The sequence below is a fragment of the Polychytrium aggregatum genome, assembly GCF_025602895.1.
Source record: "Polychytrium aggregatum strain JEL109 chromosome Unknown BJ171scaffold_28, whole genome shotgun sequence".
NCBI classification, from domain to species: domain Eukaryota; kingdom Fungi; phylum Chytridiomycota; class Chytridiomycetes; order Polychytriales; genus Polychytrium; species Polychytrium aggregatum.
Genome location: NW_026516230.1, coordinates 278,885 through 297,775, shown reverse-complemented (window position 1 = coordinate 297,775; position 18,891 = coordinate 278,885). Strand labels below are relative to the sequence as shown.

At 55.2% G+C, this 18,891-nt stretch overlaps 4 protein-coding genes across 4 annotated transcripts; 2 read left to right on the top strand and 2 right to left on the bottom strand.

Moving 5' to 3' along the window:
• Positions 1-439: 439 nt before the first annotated feature.
• Positions 440-2,808, top strand: BJ171DRAFT_625894 (plasma-membrane choline transporter-domain-containing protein; the record flags this gene model as incomplete). Its single annotated transcript, XM_053115516.1, has 7 exons — positions 440-562; positions 675-895; positions 1,009-1,197; positions 1,351-1,568; positions 1,711-2,060; positions 2,235-2,327; positions 2,521-2,808. The coding sequence occupies 7 exons, from the start codon at positions 440-442 to the stop codon at positions 2,806-2,808; spliced, it is 1,482 nt and encodes a 493-aa protein (XP_052964922.1).
• Positions 2,809-2,846: 38 nt separating this feature from the next.
• On the bottom strand, positions 2,847-6,757 carry BJ171DRAFT_512295 (uncharacterized protein). Its single transcript, XM_053111647.1, has 2 exons — positions 5,976-6,757; positions 2,847-5,898 (listed from the first exon to the last, which is right to left on the bottom strand). Exons 1-2 carry the CDS (start codon positions 6,646-6,648, stop codon positions 3,260-3,262), a joined length of 3,312 nt encoding a protein of 1,103 aa, XP_052964921.1. The 5' UTR covers positions 6,649-6,757; the 3' UTR covers positions 2,847-3,259.
• Positions 6,758-13,315: 6,558 nt separating this feature from the next.
• BJ171DRAFT_162423 (uncharacterized protein) lies at positions 13,316-16,323 on the top strand. The gene has a single exon (XM_053105881.1). The coding sequence runs from the start codon at positions 13,430-13,432 to the stop codon at positions 15,935-15,937; it is 2,508 nt and encodes an 835-aa protein (XP_052964920.1). The 5' UTR covers positions 13,316-13,429; the 3' UTR covers positions 15,938-16,323.
• Position 16,324: 1 nt separating this feature from the next.
• Positions 16,325-18,473, bottom strand: BJ171DRAFT_162298 (ATP-NAD kinase-like domain-containing protein). Its single transcript, XM_053105880.1, has 4 exons — positions 18,195-18,473; positions 17,945-18,064; positions 17,558-17,734; positions 16,325-17,388 (listed from the first exon to the last, which is right to left on the bottom strand). The coding sequence occupies exons 1-4, from the start codon at positions 18,274-18,276 to the stop codon at positions 16,595-16,597; spliced, it is 1,173 nt and encodes a 390-aa protein (XP_052964919.1). The 5' UTR covers positions 18,277-18,473; the 3' UTR covers positions 16,325-16,594.
• Between the last annotated feature and the right edge of the window lie 418 nt (positions 18,474-18,891).

Below are 18,891 nucleotides of genomic sequence, written 5' to 3'. Positions count from 1 at the left end.
AGCCACCAGGCGATCGCCAGCTAGCGCCTCGGAGATGGTTCTTCCTGGCAGCCCCGCTTCGGACACTCCCAGCGATGCTTCTTGATTCTGCGGGCTGGTGCACGGGATCGCTGCGACCAGGGCCAGGCCGGCTCGCTGCCCAGAATGGCAGTTTGTGGCACGGCAGCTGGCCCGGGCGCGGCAACAAGGCACTCACCGCCACATTGATACCGGCCATCCCAATCGCGGTGGAGGCGGTGCTGGAGAATATGTTGGGTCCGCGCGTTGGTGCACCACCAGGTTCTGCTGCGATGATACCGGGTATCATCGCGCCGGGGATTGCAGATAAATGCCAGGGTGTGCCCTCCCCCCCCCCAGCGGTCTCCAACCACTCCACCACTCTCGACCTTCCCTCCAGCTCCGGCTGCCTGATTCTCGCTTGCCAGCTAGTGTTACCCCCATGTTCGGAAAAAAGAACCAAACGAAAGCCGAGCTGCAATCGGGCGAGAATCCATTGCAGAACAGCGCCTCCGGGTCAAACCCGCAACAGTCTTCCAAGATCGTCGAGCGACGTCCATGGAGGGTTGGTGTTGCTGCCGTCGCTCTGTTCTGCAGCCGTTGCAGCGACCTGTCCAGCCGGTCCGAAGCCAGCCATCTAACGCCTTCCTCGTCTATCCGGCCAACGACCGATCCAGGATCTCTGGGCCGCCGCTCTGTTCCTTGCAGGCTTGGGTGCCTTCGTCTATGCGGCCTACCTGGGCATTCCAAACACCATCGCTTCGCTCCAGAACCCAGGCAGCCCGACAAATACGGTGTTCACTGCAGGGGTCAGCTTCTGGCAGGTTATTCATCCCATGATCACCATGCTGGCGACTGCCCTTGGCGCGACGCTTCTTGCGGTCGGTCTGATTCAGGCGTATGTATCCCAATGTTCCCTTGGCCGTATGCATTCGCCCTGGCGCTCTGGTCGGTGCTCGGTTCTTGTGTGGATGACTGGCTCACAAACACCGGTCCGCTACTACAATCCAGGATCCCCCGGTTCATGATGAACCTCTTCTATGGCGTCTTCTGCGTCTTTATTATCCTGATTGGTGCCTATGTGATCTCTTACGGCGGCGTCAGGAACATAGTTTCCGGCTGCGTGGTGATCATCCTTGCGGGGCTGTACGTTTGGGGTTCCTTGAGCTTCTATGAAACTAGCGAAGGTGTCGCCAACTTGTGAGTACATCCAACCCCGGCTGATTGATGCATGGACCTCCAAAGCCCAGCGAGCGGGTATTCAGCTGCTTGGGTCTGGTACGCTGTGCTCTGCCTCCAGCCATGGCTTGTGCCGACCATCTCATCCCGCTTTGGTCTTGCTCATCATCGCAGCTACAAGGCCTCATCGTATATCACTCGACAGTTCCCGGCCACGATCTTTGCTTCCTTCCTCGGCATGATCATCTCCCTGTTCTTCATTGTGACATGGCTGGCCACATCGTACGGCATCACGAACATTGTTCTGAACAAATACTTCACCGTCGACCCAAGCTCTGGCCAAATCGTGCAGTCCAACAACACCATGCTGATCTCCGTGCTGGTTGGCCTTGGTAAGGCTGCGACATACTGATTTGTGCAAATGGAAGGGGTACAGACCTGCAGACACTAACATGCGGCGTACCCATCCATCACACAACCGAATCAACACTGGACAATCCACGCCATCCCCATGCCTCCCCCGCTCACGAACAGCCCTGATACTCTTCTGGACCCTCCAAGTGATCCAGAACGTTGTCTATGTGACTTGCTCGGGGCTCCTGGCTCTCGTTTTCTACCAGGGAACCCTCGATGCCTCTGGGAAAATCCACATCCCGACACAACTCCCCACCCTCAGAGCCGCCGGCCGAGCCCTAACCAGCAGCTTTGGCTCGATCTGCTTTGGCTCTCTCCTGATCTCAATCATCCAGACCCTCCGCTATCTGGCAAACATTGCACAAAACATGGGTGACGATAACGGCGACAACTTCATCCTGGCCCTGATCCGGTGTTGCCTGATATGTATTCTGGTGATTCTGCAGGATATCCTCTACTACTTCAACCACGTGAGTAGCTCCGCACGAACGACTCTCTGTCTCAGCATGTCCATCGGCATTGGAGGCAGCCGTGCATCCAACTGTCGGGCGAGCTCGTCAAGCTTTGAGCATGTCCGAACCGCCACAAAAAACAGCAAGTCGACTGACGCTTTCGCTTCCTCCCCTGCTGCACTCGTTGCAAAGTTTGCCTTTGCCCATGTGGCCGTCTACGGAGACAGCTTCTGTCAGGCTGCCAAGTCAACATGGCGTCTCCTCGAGAGCGAGGGACTTGGACCGGTGAGTCTTGCTCTGCGAACGCTCGGCGCACCAGAGCCAATGTAGTCGCAGCCACTGCCAGCGATGATGCAACCATCCGTCGCTTCGGCTACAGCGACCTTCCCTCCAGGTCTGCACTTTCCCACTGACGCTTCACGTTCCTGCTCCTTCTCTTCCATCCTTTCTGAAATACCAAACAACATTTCACTGCCAGGTCATCGTCGATAACCTGGTTGACTCTGTCGTCGTTCTCGGTGGAGTGACCGTCGGCCTCATCACGGGCCTGGCCGCGATTGCTAGCATCGAGAGCGACAAGTCCATTCCCCAGACCAACGTCCACTACATCACCTACTGCTCAATCGGCTTTGCCCTCGGCGCCTACTGCTTCTTCTCCATGATGACCTTCATGCTCTCTGCCGTCTCAACGACGATCGTGTGCTATGCGGATTCGTCGACCGCAGTCTCCAGGATTCTTCCCCGAATCTCCACCAGTTGGCTGTAGATCTCTCTCCCAAAAATGACACGATGCACCTCATGGGCGGAGGGTTTGATTTACCTTAATTATTGTATCTTATAAATATCCATTGCTTTGACCCTCCCTCCTCGGTTATTTTCCCCGGATACTGTTGTAAACTGCCATTGGATCACCATGGCCTTTGATACACGACCCCGCAGCCTTCACTTCGGAGGCTGTCGAGGTGATCAGCATTTGCTGCAGCCGGGTTTATCGGACCCACACTATCTTGCATGTTCGATGATAATTGCGCAGCATCTCATCTTGTTCTTGGAACGCTGTAAGTACGTCTTGATCTCAAAGTCACGAATACGAATGCCAGCACCGCCAAGGGCCGAACAAACTCCCTCGCCCGATCTCATACGCTCGCCGACATGCTGCACCCAGTCATTCTCCCATACGCACGGAGAGCACCCACGATCAGGCGGCTCTCATCCCTCTACCACCGTCGCCTCGTGAGCCGAGAAATCTCCCGCTGGACCTTTTGAACAGCCGGATGCAAGTCGTTATGATACAGGCGCTTGTAGATCGAATACGCCTCCCGGAAGTTGCGAAGGGCCTCGTTATGGTTGCCGCGCCTGTCGTTCAAGACAGCGATAGTTTCGACCGTCCGAGCGACCTCGTAGTGCTCCCAAGTGTCATAGACTCTGACAAAGATGTCGAGACACTCCTGTAAGCAGTCCAGGGCGTCGTCCAGGAAGCCCTGCTTCCACAGCACAGTTCCGATGCTGGCAAGCGATTTTGCAATGTCGAGGTGGTCGCGGGTTTCATGGATGGTCTCAAATATGCCAACGGCCACTCGGAAGTGCTCCAGAGCGACATCAAGGTCACCTTGTGACTTGGAAACGAGTCCGAGCGACACATGCGCTTTGGCAACGGACAGATGCTCGACCGTGCCGTTGAGCTCGGTGTGGATCGCAAGCTCCTCGCTGAAGAATCTATGTGCGTCAGCAAACTGCTCTTGGTTCCTGGCTTTGTGGCCCATGGTGGCAAGCAGACGGGCAACATCGACGTGAACCCGAGTTCCGAGCGCCTTGGCTTTCAGATCCAGTTCCTCCTGCAGCTGCTCGAGCGAGTGCCCGTCCACGCTTTGGTCGCGACCAAGCTTGCTGAGCTCGATACGGATCGATGCAACCGTCGGATGGTCGGGAGTTTCGTAGAGCTTCAGGGCCACATCGAGTGCCTGCTGGAAATAGCCATGGGCGGCGTTGTCGCGGCCTTGTCGCTTGGCAATCTTCCCCATCTTCACCAAGGTCGTGGACACCTCAGGGAGCTTGTCGGAGCCAGAGACTTTGCGAAATATGTCGACTTCCTCCTGGAAGTATTGGAGTGCGTCGTCGTGATGATCTTGGCGCTCGGCGTTGTTGCCCATAGCCATGAGGGTCCTGGCCACTTGGAGGTGCTGGCGGGTGCCAAAGAGCTTGATCTGGATCCGGAGAGCATCGGCATAGTACTTTGATGCCTCGTCAAAGCGCCGCTGTATACTCAGTAGGTTGCCGAGCCCCACCATCGAGAGCGCAACATCGGGCTGCTCGTGCGTTCCGTAGAGCTTGGTGTAGATATCAAGCTGCGCGTGGATGTGACCGTAGGCCTCGTCGATCCGGCCCTGGCTCTTGGCGACGTTGCCCAAGCCCATGAGGGCGACAGCGACATTTGGATGCTCACGGGTGCCATAGATGGACATGAAGATGTCATATGCCTCCTGGTAGTAGGCTCTGGCATCGTCCAGCTGTCGCTGGGCTCTCTTGGTTTCGCCGAGGCTGTAGAGCACATGGGCCACATCCGAGTGCATTCTGGTGCCAAAGGTTTGGATGTTGATTCGGAGTGCCTCCTGGTAGTATCGAAGAGAATCGTCCAGGCGACCCTGGCGATACGAGACAAAGCCGAGAGAAAATAGCACGGTCGCGATCTGCGGATGGTCTCGCGTTCCAAAGATTCTGGTTTTGACGGCTACGGCTTCTTCGTAGAGAGCCACGGCCTCGTCGTAGCGCCCCTGGTCTTTGGCCAGGATGCCCATCCAATAGAGGATCTCGGAGACGCTGGGGTGGTCGCGCGTGCCATATATCTTGGTGTTGATGTCGAGCGACCCCTGGTAGTACCGGCGGGCATCTTCGTATTGACCCAGCTTGGCGGCTGCAAAGCCCATGTTTTGGAGGATCATGGCAGTAAGAGGGGAAGCGTGGGCTGCGTGGTCGTTTCGGACTATTCCAAGTGCCTCTTGGTAGCGGCGGAAGGCCTCGTCAAAGCGATTTTGGGTGCTGAGGGTCGAACCGATGTGATAGATGATGTCGGCTACAACCTGGGTCTGCCGAGTCTTGCGAACCTTGGTTTCGATTTCGATGGCTTCTTCGTAATGCTGTATGGCGGCATCGAAACGGAATTCCATTTCATCGAGGGTTGCCTTCTCCAATAATATTTCCGAAACGTCAGAGTGCTCGCGGGTTCCATGGACTTTGATAGTGATGTCTAATGCTTCTTGAAGCAGCGCGTTGGCGGCATCGTATCGACTCTGGGCGCTCTCGAGATTGGCAAGCTCGACGATTGTGGCTGCAACACCGAGATCTTCTCGTGTGCCGCAGAGCCTGACCTGGATATCCAAAGCCTCTTGATGGTACTGGATTGCCTCCTCGTAGCGGCCCTGGCTCGCTGCGGTCTTACCAATGCCGCCAAGAATATGGGCGACAAAGAGTTGATCTCTAGTCCCATAGTATTGTATGGACCGCTCCAGGTTTTGCTGGTGGGTTCGCATGGCCTTGGAGTACAGGGCACGCTTTTGTGCCAGGAGGGCTATCTGAAGTTTGATGGAGCCGTGCAGCTCCTTTGTATGCACTTCCGGAATCGCCATGCAGGCATACTGCTCCAAGTGATCCGAGAGCGGGAGGGACTGCAGGTCCAGCGACTCCGTGAGCGCCAAGAGGGATTTGCCGGTGGCTTCTTCGATATCGTCAATATTGAAATCACTGCGATGCTTGATCAAATCATGAGCAACCTTCTGGATCAAGGCGTGGGTGTGGAACATATCGTTGGCACCACCTCGAAGGAAGCCGCTCTCGCAAAGGACGTGCGTCAGGGTTGACGCTGGGAGGAAAGGCTGCAGTTAGACGGGTTGTCGATAGGCAAGTACATCTCGCAGCAAGGAACGCTTCCACACTTACGGGCTGTAGAGAGCTTCATTTCCTCGGCAATGGATTTGAGAAGCTCAGAGGAAATGGCATCCGGACCCAGCAGAGTGACGGCCCCAAACATCTTGCACGCCTCGGCGCCATCTTCTCCTCGCCTCATCAGAGCCTCAATTGCAAGATGGACGACAGCGCCGAGGGAAGATCGGTTGCTGTCTTCACCATTCTTGTCCCGGAGAATGTCTTCAAAGTTCGTCTCAATGTCGTCGAGCAGACTGCCGCCACACTCGGCATAGCTGCGGAGCGCTTGAATGACCAAGGGATAGCCATCGACTTTGGCGATGAGACTCTGCAGCTTTGTTTTGGCTTCGTCAGAGTCGAGCTTTGCAGCAAGCGTGGGTGTGGTCGAGACCAGGTACTCGAGAGCCACATGGCTGGGCCATGACGAAAGCCTGAGCGGATCCTGCTGGAACTCGGGGAGGTTTGCACTCATGGCATTGAGCAAGGCGCCGTCGGGAAGAAGCGGAAGCCGAGTCGTCACGATCACATCGCCGCCGAACCCGACCGACTTGGAGTGCTCAAACACAGAATCGGCCACGCTGATGTCATCGACATTGTCGATGATGAGAAGATAGTTGCGGTTGCTGGCGAGGAACCTCGAGGCGTGTTCTTTGATGTCGCTAGATTGCATGTCTGGGAAGATACCCATGAGGCTGTCGATGGCCGTAGATTCGCTGGCACAGTTGATCCAGAAGACTTGGCTGTACTGCGGTTTGGTGCCGATGGTCTCGGCTTGGATGGCGAGAAGGTCGTCCTTGTTGCTCACATTGAGAGTACCCATCATGAAATGAACGATCTGGCTGGCCAGGACGGACTTGCCCATACCACCCATGCCGGAGATGACGGCGCGGCCAGTCAGGGTGAGCTGCTTGAGCAAGGTGTCCAAGTGAGTGGGATCGACTCGGAAGTTGGAGTCGCAGAAGACAGTGTCGAGGACCCGGCTGGTGCTATCATCCACTTGAACCGGATGGACGAGATTGAGGAGATGGTAAACTCGTTTGTGCATCTGGTCGGGACGAAAGCCATATGGCTGCAGCTGGTTCATTCTGGTGAGGGTCTGTTTGAGAGGGGCAAAGGCAGGGTCGTCGGGGAGGGACACCATGTTCGGCAAGACGGGAGTGAAGCCATCGACACCATCCTTGGTTTCCTTGGTGGCGATTCCGAGGGGAAGGACAGGCAGAGCGGGATTGGCATCCTTGAGATCGAGGGCGGTCTTGATTTCGAGGACGGCGCTGTCCTCTTGGCTTGAGAGGACCTTGTCCTTCATCAGGTCCATCGAGGCTTTGCTGAGGAGCAGGAAGACGGCCTTGCTGGTGGGGAGGGCACTGATAGAACTGGCTGGAGGGTCGTTGGGATTGTTGAGGCAGTCGACATCGTGGAAGACGGAAAGGGGTTTGCCATATCGACGAAGGGCGACTGAGGTGAGCACCTCCTTCAGAGCCTGGACAGTGTCGGCATCAGTCTGGGCTTGGTATGAGAGGAACAGGTCGTGGTCCGTACCGTGGATATGACAGGAATGAGGCTGGCTGGGTGCGGTGGAGAGCATCGGTGGCAGCCGCAGCAGCAACAAAACACTGGTTGAGCAAGGATCGATCAATGAGAGAGACCCGAGATCGAAGGGAAAGCGATCTGAATCTTGATATAATGTCTCGACAGAGGAGGACGAGGCCAGAGCGCTTGGAGCTCCGCCCAGTCGGAGTGAAGGCGCGCATGACACAACCCGCGCTGGCGGTGCATTGCGCTGGGGTGCATCGGGGATGATGCAGGCGGATGCAGTCCGCTGTGTGCCGGCGGGTCTGGGGATGGGTGGTTTGAACGAAGGTTCAAGTTTGGGATATCACGATGACAATGCGATCCACAGACTCCCGCCGCCCGTGGGTTGCGGATCACTTGGTCATGGTTTGGAGCATAGCGGATACTAGCGGCAGCCAAGATATGAGGATTGGGACACCCTGTTTCCATGAAAGTTCACCGTTTGTGAGGAATTCATCGACAAAAGCGATTATTGATGGGCTTGAGGAACCCCAGACAGCTAGTGCTGGTGGTGTATCCCATGATCTGCTGCTCATCCACTCCTGGAGCATACTTCGCGATCCAGGACCGGAGACGGAGATGGCTCGGCTGCTGCATCCATGGCTGCCGCTGTGGGTGGTTGATGGGTGAATGTGATCGGTCAGAGCGAGCAGCCAGCACCGTCCGTGGATATCTCGCAGGCAAGGCGTCGTTTGCTGACCGCTCTGGAACCTTGAGTGTGGAGTGGAGCTTCGTTGATCGTCCGTTGACGCTGTGCACTTGGAGCCGGTGGATCTCGAAGGATGGCCATCACAGATGAGAGCTGTATGTTGCCATCAGAGAGTCGCAGCCAGAAGCACACCAGGTTGCTGGTTGATTGTGTGCACAGTGTTGACGACAAGTGGATGGCGAGTGAGTCGACGGAATGGGTGGCGTTCGGGCGAGAGATGAAATGGCCTCTGTCCTCCTCTTTCCCTCCAAATCTCCTCAGCCTCCATCGCCCCAAGCGACAGGACAGCATCCTCGTCCACGATACCAGGCCGATCTCGCTCATACACCCACCCCGCGAGGCGTTATTGACATGGATCCAGGGGGCGCCTTCGACGAGTTCCTCCAGCAAAGCGACCTTGTTCGATACAAGAATGTCATCCTGGAGAACGAATACGACACGGTCGAGCTGGTGAGCAGAGGCAACATGGATGTCGCTCTGCGCCCCTGCCGATCAGCCAACTGCTCCTGACAATCGGCCATGTGTTCCAGCTTCTCGCCCTCAGTGTGGATGACATGAAGGAGATCGGAATGAAGCCAGGGGCTATCAAGAAGCTGCAAAGGGCCCAAGCGGCACATGCCTCCAACCCGCCGACTGTTGCCATCCAGCCTGACCCTCACCTTGCAGCAGCAAATACACCACCGACCATCATCATGCAGCCTCGAGACTACACTCCAGCGACTCCGACTGCAGAGTGGAAGTGCCAGTTGGAATATGACATTCACGATGTGTTCATCAGGTGGGCGAGCCATCGCATTTCTCATCGGACCCACTCGCCACCAACTGACTCCTCACACCCGTCGCAGCTATCGAGTCAGCAGTGACACCGTTAATGCCATGGCCCTGCATGGAGCCCTGTCGGCCAACAGTCGGGGCGAGACAGCAGCCCATATATATCTCGACAGCCTCTGCCTTTGTGACGGCGCTGACTGGGAGCAGGGTTTCATCAACGGGCTGTATCGATCGAATGTGATTGTCTTGTTGCTGTCGGAGGAGGGTCTGAAACGCACCTTCGAGGCCCACCTCAAGCCAGACAACCAGTTGCTCGAGGTAACGAGCGAGCCGACAGCATCGACGCTGGAGGGTGGGCCAGTCCAATCTCACTCACTCTCGCCCTCACTCCCTCCACAGATCCAGCACGCTCTCAAGAGAATGAAGGATGAGGACACCACCGGCCAGCATGTTGTCATCCAGCCAATCTTCATGTGGTCGAAGCGACATGTTGATGGCGAGGATCTATCCAAGAAATACTTTCCCAATACGAGCGTCTTTCCTCGTTATCCTCCGATCCACAACAAGAGCCCACTGGTCGACGGACTTCCGATGACCATCCAGCAGACGTTCAGCGACTTGATGAAGCTCCAGGCTCTCGATGCTGCTGATGAAAATGCTCTCAAGAGGTAACAGTCACTCGCCATGCCGACTGATCATCATATCCAAACCTGAACAACCTGAACGCTCACTCACTCACTCACTCACTCACTCACTCACTCACTCACTCACTCACTCATTCACTCACTCACTCACTCACTCATCCACTCACTCATTCACCCATCCACCAAACTCAGGCTTGTCCCCAATATCCGAAACCTGATCACCAAGACCAAGACGGCAGCAGTCCAAGGAGCAACATACCACAAGGATAGTCCCATCCAACTCACCAAAGAACAGAACTCGCTCCTGCGATCCCTCCTCGATCCCATCGACTCGACTCTGGACAGACGTGCACTCGAGGATCTGTATGTCGAGGGAACCCGCCAGTGGCTCTTCGACCAAACCACCAACTGGGTCAACCAGGACACCACCGACACTGTCCTGTGGGTCAATGCCGTTGCTGGAGTGGGCAAATCTGTCGCTGCTGCCCAGATCGCCAACATCCTCACAGCCACCAACCAGCTGGTGTCGGCGCTGTTCCTCAAATACAATGACATCCGCAAGAGCGATCCACGAGTGGTGTTGAACACCATCGCATACGGTCTGTGCAAGTGGCACTCGCCGATCGGCCGCAAGCTCCTCGATGCTGGCCACACCAAGGACGACCTCGACAAGATGAGCATCCCTGATCTGTTCAAGGCCGTGATTGCTGATCCACTCGAAGCCATCGGCGACTACAGACCCAAGGGATCGGTGATGATCCTGGTGGATGCACTCGACGAGTGCTCTCCGCGCGATCAGCTGCTCAGTCTGCTTGCCGTGCGGTTTATCGAACTGAACAAGACCCGTCCGTGGCTCAAGTTGCTGATGACATCCCGACCCGAGGAGGACATCAAGGCAGCATTCGATGGAGTCCCGACCAAGACGATCGAACCCTCGAGCGAGGAAAACATCCGTGATCTCGAGGTGTTCATCCACCACCGACTGCGAGTGTATGGCACTCTCACTGACTCGGACCGCACCGAGGCAGTCGCCATCCTGCTGGACCAGTCCAAGACATTCGTGTGGATCAACCTGATCCTCAACACCGTCGATTCAGCATCCAGAGACGGCCCAGTGACACTCGCCACGATCAAGGACATCAACGACAGCGCCGCCGATGTCGGGCAGTTGTACAACAAGACATTCGCCAAGATCCACTCGCAATCGAGCCACCCGGCCGAGCTGGTCACGGTGGTGTCGGCGATCGCCACGGCCCAGTCGATCCTGACCCCGCAGATCATCGCCGATGTGTTTGGACTCGAGATCGGCGTCGTTCGCGAGTGTCTCACGAGCCTCACTCTGGTCCTCGATCCTGGCGCCAATGGACTGGGTCCCCGAGACAGCCAGTCCACCAACACCGAGGTCAAGTTCAACCACAAGTCGGTGGCGGACTATCTCCTCGGCGATGCATCGACTGGCCATCCGTGGCATGTATCGAAAGAGTTCCACACGGTGTTTGCCAATAGATGTCTCGGTGTGATCCTCTCGCACAAGCCAGTGATCAATATTTGCGAGATCTTCGACTTTCACGACAATATCGCCGACCTCGAGGACAAGGTCGCAGCCAAGATCACACCGTCGCAGCGATACAGCGTCGCCCACTGGATCACACACTTTGTGTGGTGTGTGGAAGGAGTGGCCGAGTCGAGTCCGGTGTGGCAGTCGGTCGAGATGGTCGATGTGGCTGTGGTGCTCACTCGGTTCGTCAAAACTCATGTGTTCTTCTGGCTCGAGTGTGGGTCGCTCACACATGTGGTCAAGCCGATCATCGAGCAACTGGCTGTGCTGCGAGGAGTGATCGCCAAGGCACCCAGCACCATCGTCGACGACACCACGAAGGAACTGGTCAAGGACATGTATCGATTCATCCGCGAGTTTGCCGACCCGATCATTGCGAGTGCACCACAGGTGTACAACTCGGGGTATGCATTCACACCAAAGGAGACGGCGATCTACAAGACATATGCCGACCAGCTCGAGGACAAGATCCCGTTCCTGGTCACGGCTGGTCCAGCACCCACCTGGGATCCGTGTGAGATGACACTCACTGGTCACTCGAGCCAAGTGAACTCTGTGGCGATCTCACCCAATGGCAAGTGGTTCATATCAGGCTCGAACGACAAGACCATCAAGGTGTGGGATGCCATCACAGGCCAAGCAGTCCTCACCATCGATGGCCACAACGACGAGGTTGCGTGTGTTGCACTCTCGTCCGACGGCAAGCTGATTGCCTCTGGCTCGTGGGACAACATGATCAAGATCTGGGATGCCACCACTGGCGAGCTGAAGCGGACGATCAAAGGATACAGCGACGCTGTGCGATCGATCTCGTTCTTTCCTGACAGTGCCTCGATTGTGTCTGGATCCAACGACAAGTCAGTCCGTGTTTGGGACGTTTCCACTGGCCGACTGTGTCTGTCGATGGACAAGCACGGCGATGAAGTTCACTCTGTGGCTGTTTCAGCGGACGGGTCCACGATTGTGTCTGGTTCGAGCGACAAACGCATCATGGTCTGGGATGCCACCACGGGTCGGTTGAAGCAGACCATTGCGAGAGGCAGTGACTGCGACGATGATTTTGACGATGATTTTGACGATGACGATGAGATGGATGATGACGATGACGATGATTTTGATTATGAGGACGACGAGATGGATGACGGCGGCAACGTGGTCAACAGTGTTGCTGTGTCGGCCAATGGTCAAGTGATTGTGTCTGGCTTCGGCGATGGCTCGATCGAGATCCGGGAGTCATCCACAGGCGAGCGAATCACACTCGATGGACACAGCAGAGATGTGACCTCTGTTCAGATCTCATCCGATGGCAGGACCATTGTCTCTGGCTCGTGGGACAACACCATCAAGATCTGGGACGCAGAATCGGGCCGGCTGAAGCAGACTCTCGAGGGCCACAGCAACTGGGTGAACTGTGTGGCGATATCGGTGGATGGCGCAATGGTTGTGTCGGCCTCCAGCGACGAGTCGATCAAGCTGTGGGATGTCGACACAAGCGGCATTCTGCCAAACAAAGCCACCAGCCAAACCACCAACTCAACCACCAGCCAAACCACCAACTCAACCACCAGCCAAACCACCATCGAGCACACTGCCGATGTGAGTGCTGTGGCGGTTTCTGGTGACGGCCAGTTGATCGCATCAGGGTCCAGCGACAAGACCATCAAGATCTGGGACGGACACAGTGGCCAGTTGATCCAGACTCTCGAGGGCCATGACACCGGTGTCAAGTCGATCAACCTGTCCTTGGACGGTGACTTGCTCGAGTCCACTGACTGGCAAGACAACCGCACACTGTGGATCAGACACAACGGATGCTTTGTCCAGTCAGAAGTCTCGGGCGAGGAACTCCTGAAAGTCTCCACAGATCCACTGGCACTCTCGAGTGTGTGGGAGAAGGTTGACATCCCGCAGTGGATACGGCAAGGAGATCAGATGTGCAAGGTTCCACATGGAATGTACGAGTGGAGTTGTCGCCAAACCAGCACTCACGGGACACTGATCATGATGAATCGACGACCACTGGTGATCCAGGTGAGTCATGGCTTTGGGTCGCACTCGATTGATCACCTTGATGGCAAACTGATCGGGTCGACTCTGCACACAGACACACTTCAGTCATGGTTGCTTCCTTGAGGCTCGGGGAAACGACGGAGATCTGAGCAAGGCGCTTGAGTGTTTCAGGATCTCTGCAGATTGGGGTGAATCGGAGGCACAGATGCGGGTTGGATTGTGGTTTGAACAAGGTCGTGGGGCCGACAGCGATCAAGTTGCAGCAAGACATTGGTTCAATCGAGCAGCACAGAAGGGGCATCCCGACGGACAATTCCATCTCGGACGCTGCTTGGAGAATGGGATCGGTGGATCGATCGATCTCAGTGGAGCCGTCACTTGGTATCAGAAGGCTGTTGATCAAGGTCATGCAATCGCTGCAACGAGCTATTTCGAATTATCACAGCGACAATCTAATGCTGGAAATGTCGATGCTCAGTATCACCTTGGTCGATGTCATGAACATGGAATCGGAACATCGGTTGATACTACTCAAGCACTGAGTTGGTACCAGAAGTCTGTTGATCAAGGCCATGCAAGCGCCTCAAAGAACTATTTCGAATTATCGCAACTGCAATCCAACAAATGGGATCGTGAAGCCCAGCTCCACCTTGGTCGATGTTTTGAACATGGAATCGGAACATCGGTTGATACTACTCAAGCACTGAGTTGGTATCAGAAGTCTGCTGATCATGGTCATCCTGGTGCTCAGTATCACCTTGGTCGATGTCATGAACATGGAATCGGAACATCAGTTGATACTTCTCAAGCACTGGGTTGGTATCAGAAGTCTGTTGATCAAGGCCACGCAAGCGCCTCAAAGAACTATTTCGAATTATCGCAACTGCAATCCAACAAATGGGATCGTGAAGCCCAGTTCCACCTTGGTCGATGTTATGAACATGGAATCGGAACATCAGTTGATACTTCTCAAGCACTGGGTTGGTACCAGAAGGCTGTTGATCAAGGCCACGCAAGCGCCTCAAAGAACTATTTCGAATTATCGCAACTGCAATCCAACAAATGGGATCGTGAAGCCCAGCTCCACCTTGGTCGATGTTTTGAACATGGAATCGGAACATCGGTTGATACTACTCAAGCACTGAGTTGGTATCAGAAGTCTGCTGATCATGGTCATCCTGGTGCTCAGTATCACCTTGGTCGATGTTTTGAACATGGAATCGGAACATCAGTTGATACTTCTCAAGCACTGGGTTGGTACCAGAAGGCTGTTGATCAAGGCCATGCAAGTGCAGCAAAGAACTATTTCGAATTATTACAGCGACAATCTGACGAGAGAAATGTCGATGCTCAGTATCACCTTGGTCGGTGTTTTGAATATGCAATCGGAACACCAATTGATCCTGTGCAAGCTTTGACTTGGTATCAGAAGGCTGCCGATCGAGGTCATGCCAACGCCGCAACGAGTTATTTCGAATTATCACAGCGACAATCTAATGCTGGAAATGTCGATGCACAGCTCCACCTTGGTCGTTGTCATGAACATGGAATCGGAACATCGGTTGATACTACTCGAGCACTGGGTTGGTACCAGAAGTCTGCTGATCATGGCCATCCTGGTGCTCAATTCCACCTTGGTCGATGTCATGAACATGGAATCGGAACATCGGTTGATACTACTCGAGCACTGGGTTGGTATCAGAAGTCTGCTGATCAAGGCCATGCAAGTGCAGGGAAGAACTATTTCGAATTATCGCAACTGCAATCAAACAAAGGGGATCGTGAAGCCCAGTTCCACCTCGGTCGATGTCATGAATATGGAATCGGAACATCGATTGATACTGCTCGAGCCATGACTTACTACAAGTGGGCTGCTGACCAGGGACACGATGAATCCAGCCTCAGCCAAACATTCCTTCACGCCTGGGCTTGCTTCCTTGGTCTTGGTTTACCACAGAGTGACTCCGATGCTTTCAACTCCTGGCAAGATATCCACGACCACTCCAATGATCCAATCCACAAACCCATCGCCACTCACATGCTTGGCTGGATGTTCTATCTTGGCCGAGGTACCGAACGAGATCAGCGGAAGGGAATCCAACTCATTCGCGACAATCAGTCGAATATCTTCCCACTTGGAGAGAACAATGGTCTCGCGGTACGACGTGCTTCATTCACAACACCTTACTCTCCTGCTGTGCGGAAGTTTGCCGAGTTATGCCAACTTGGATCCACACACGATTGGCTCTGCAATCATCTGTTTGCCGTCTCCCTTGCCCAAGGCTTCGGAATCGCCAAGGATGTTTCAATGGCAGCAAGTATCTTCGAGCAACTCGCCAAAGATGGTCACAGTGACAGCCAGGTTTGGATTGGAGCGTGTTATTATTATGGCTGTGGTGTTCCCAAAAATGACCCAAAGGCTTTCGAGTGGTTCTCGAAGTCAGCCGATCAAAACAACTCATATGGACAGTGGATGATGGGTCGATGCTCTTTATGGGGATATGGAGTCCGAAGTGACCCCGCTGCAGCCATATCATGGTTCCAGAGATCGGCCGATCAAGGCAATAGATACGGACAGACATTTTTGGGACAATGCTACGAAAATTCTTTGGGTGTCACCAGGGACATTGACAAAGCCATTGAATGGTACCGCAAAGCTGCTGAGCAGGGATATCAAATTGCTCAGGGTCGGCTGGAAGTGCTCCTCAGATAGTATCGTCCCGTACCCAGCTTCAAAACCCTTCATCGCCTTGAACCCTGTTGTCCTCGAATAGGTTGCGCTGCATATCGATATTCACGTTCTCATACTAGTAACTCACTGGATCACGGCTCTATTTTGCGTTCTCTGCTGACCAGTAATGATAATATGATGGGTGCTGGTCGCTCTGCCGTGTTACACTTTGGCCAATCCAGACTCATCAAGAGATTCGATTGACTCGGATCGTCGTTGTGAGTGGTGGTGGTTGATAGTCGTCTAGTCTTGAGACGGTAGTGCTTTCCTCGTGCGTTCTTCGTTCTTGCATGAATCTATCATGGAGTAGTGACTCCAGAACGACATGCACCAGCATCATCATTTGCACTGCTGACTCGATACAATTGATTATAGAATCCGTGAACAAATGGACAGCTGGCTATCATGCAAGGCAGGAGGTAATCCATGCTTCAGAGCAGGCATCGATTTATTCTGCTCACGTTGTGAAACGGCAGCGTTGGCGGTGTCACAACAGGTATCTTGAATCGCAATACCAAGAAGCGTTACAAGCAATGAGCGCAACTGAAATTCGATGGTCGCTGATGCGGCTAAAGTATCAGTCCAGCCGACGCTGGCTACAACCCAGGAACAAAACAGGATACCAGCCCCTTCTGGCACTCAGTTCTTCCAGGCCTGTTCGATCATGCTCTCGTCGTACCAAGCTGGGACGCAGAGACGAGCAAGGCCCTGGTGCACCTGGATCAGGATTGGCGCCAGGTCGACTTCTTCGCCGCTGACATCGACGATACCCCTGCGACCATCGTTTGACTTCCATCGGCGGCGTTCCCCAGGCTCCAGCACAATTGCGCTGCATTTGCGCGAGATAAACTCCTTCTGATGGAGATACTTGCCGCTCTCGCCCTCGAGCAGGGCCGAGAGATAGGCGCTCTTGTTGCGGCTGTGGCAGATATTGACATCCAAAAGTCCGTCGCTGAGCTTGGCACGCGGACCGGCCATGAAGTCGCAGGCAATGAAGGGATAGTTGACGGCGGAGACGTTGGTGATGTCTTCGTCAATGTACTCTGTCCAGACGGTCGTGGCTTCAATCGTGACCCGGGGCCCGTGCTGGCTGTGATCCGAGAGCACCGAGGATGGAACAGGCGGGATGTTGGAGGTCCTCTTGTCGCCGTCGGGGGACAGCAGCCAGAGCTTGCATCCGGTGCTGCGGAGGTACAGCAGTCGCACGATGGCGCCGACATAGTTGCGGAGGATGCCCATCCAGCGATACTGCTCCGACTCAATATCCAGGTCTGCAAGTAGACCAAAGAGCAGCTCCAGATGACTGTAGCGGGTTTTGTTGTTTTGGGTGTACGAGATGATGTCGAGGCTTCGGATGCTGTTCTGGATGATATTGAGGGACTGGATCTCGGGGCTGTGGGCACCGATGTTGGAGCTCATCCCATTAGAGGTGCCTAGATGTCCAACAGGAGATGAGTCGATGAGACGGCAATCTGGCAAGAAGCGAGGCACAGCTCTGCAACCGGGCTGGAATTGGTGTCCCCGTCCCTCATCCGGTGATTGATGGTGTAGAACGGTTCGGGTAAACTGCAAGGCCTCATCGGCTATGGGTATGACACTCACCGGCTCCAATGTAGCCCAGGGGCAGCTTGGTGGCAACCTCCTGCCAGTCGGGGCGATCAAATAGGCCCTCCACGACCTCATGGAAGAGGCCATCGCCGCTCACAGTCACCATGGCGCGGTACTTTGTATAGTCGATCGTTCGGGCGCTGGTGGTGGCGCTTCCCTTGGCCGTGGTCGCTGGAGAAGCACAGAGACCGTCGAGCAGAGGGGAGCAAGCGAAGAGCTTGGTGAGTGAAGGGATACAGGGAACAAACCGACAAAGTAGGGTGCTGGTGATCAAGCCGGGCACACTGGCAGAGGCACACATCCTGCTCGATAGATGCGGCCGTCGGAGAGTTTGAATCAAGCAGCGAAACATGAACAGGTCTGGTACGCGAATGGACTTACTTTGGACTTCGTAAGGCACGCCGGCGAGCTGAAAGATGGGCTGGCAGCGAGCATTCCAAACAGTAAGAGCACTCTTTGTTCCTCCGAACGGGTTGATCAGAACAAAGATGGGTCTGGGGTCTGTGCAGAACCGGGTTAGAAGACATCACGGAGCGACCAAGGGCTGCAGCGAGGGCATCTCAACGCTGTCCCGTTTGCGAGAAGTAGAGGCGGCGTGGGTGTCGAGGAGCCGCGCGGGCTGCTTTCGTACCTCGAAGGATCCTTTCGTCGACGATGAGGCGCTTGAGGGTCTGGAAGGTTTCCTGGGTGTGCGCCTTGTCGGAGCTCTTCATCGACAGAGCCACATAGGAAAACGAGTCGCTGCGCTTCTGCCCATGCGGGAACAGAAAATGGATCGAGAACGAGTCGGTGGGCTCTGTGGCGATGTTCTGGAGGCTCTGGGCGATGGTCGGGTTGTGGACAGGCGGGGCCTGGTCGTAGGTGATGCCGAGGGAGCAGTTGAGCGGCAGATAGGTCACGGCCAGGGCTGCGAGTTGCGGATGGCAAAGTTCGAGATGCCAGTACGGTTACGACCCGGAGAGAGAGCGAGAGATCCAGACCGTTCGAGAGGTCAGAAGGAGAAGCATGGATGGAATGGCAGACACAGGAGCATGTTAGTTAGCGTGACCAACACGATCCGAGAGTCAAGGCCAAGGGCGATACTGAAAAAGGGAGAATGCCAGCCCGAGTTGCCGGACAACGCTGGAAGGTTCAGTGAGGCACGGCTCGAGACGCAGCACGGCGATGCTGGATGAGAGGCCCCGTATCCAACGGCACAGGACAAACGAATCGATATGCCGACACGGTGCACGATCCCCGGGCACGCAAGGAGCCAGGCAGCCGGCCGACCGGAGATGCGGAGATGCGGGATGCATACCAGCAGCCGACTCTTCGTCGCCGCCCTTGTA

Excerpts from the sequence above, each read along its gene's own strand:
- BJ171DRAFT_162423 (XM_053105881.1), top strand. The coding sequence starts at position 13,430 with ATGCGGGTTGGATTGTGGTTTGAACAAGGTCGTGGGGCCGACAGCGAT.
- BJ171DRAFT_162298 (XM_053105880.1), bottom strand. The coding sequence starts at position 18,276 with ATGAAGAGCTCCGACAAGGCGCACACCCAGGAAACCTTCCAGACCCTC. Across the intron at positions 18,065-18,194 it reads CGACGAAAGGATCCTTCGAG|ACCCCAGACCCATCTTTGTT; the intron begins GTACGAAAGCAG and ends GGTTCTGCACAG. Across the intron at positions 17,735-17,944 it reads CGTGCCTTACGAAGTCCAAA|CGACCACGGCCAAGGGAAGC; the intron begins GTAAGTCCATTC and ends GTGCTTCTCCAG.
- BJ171DRAFT_512295 (XM_053111647.1), bottom strand. The coding sequence starts at position 6,648 with ATGGGTATCTTCCCAGACATGCAATCTAGCGACATCAAAGAACACGCC. Across the intron at positions 5,899-5,975 it reads AATGAAGCTCTCTACAGCCC|CGTCAACCCTGACGCACGTC; the intron begins GTAAGTGTGGAA and ends CTTTCCTCCCAG.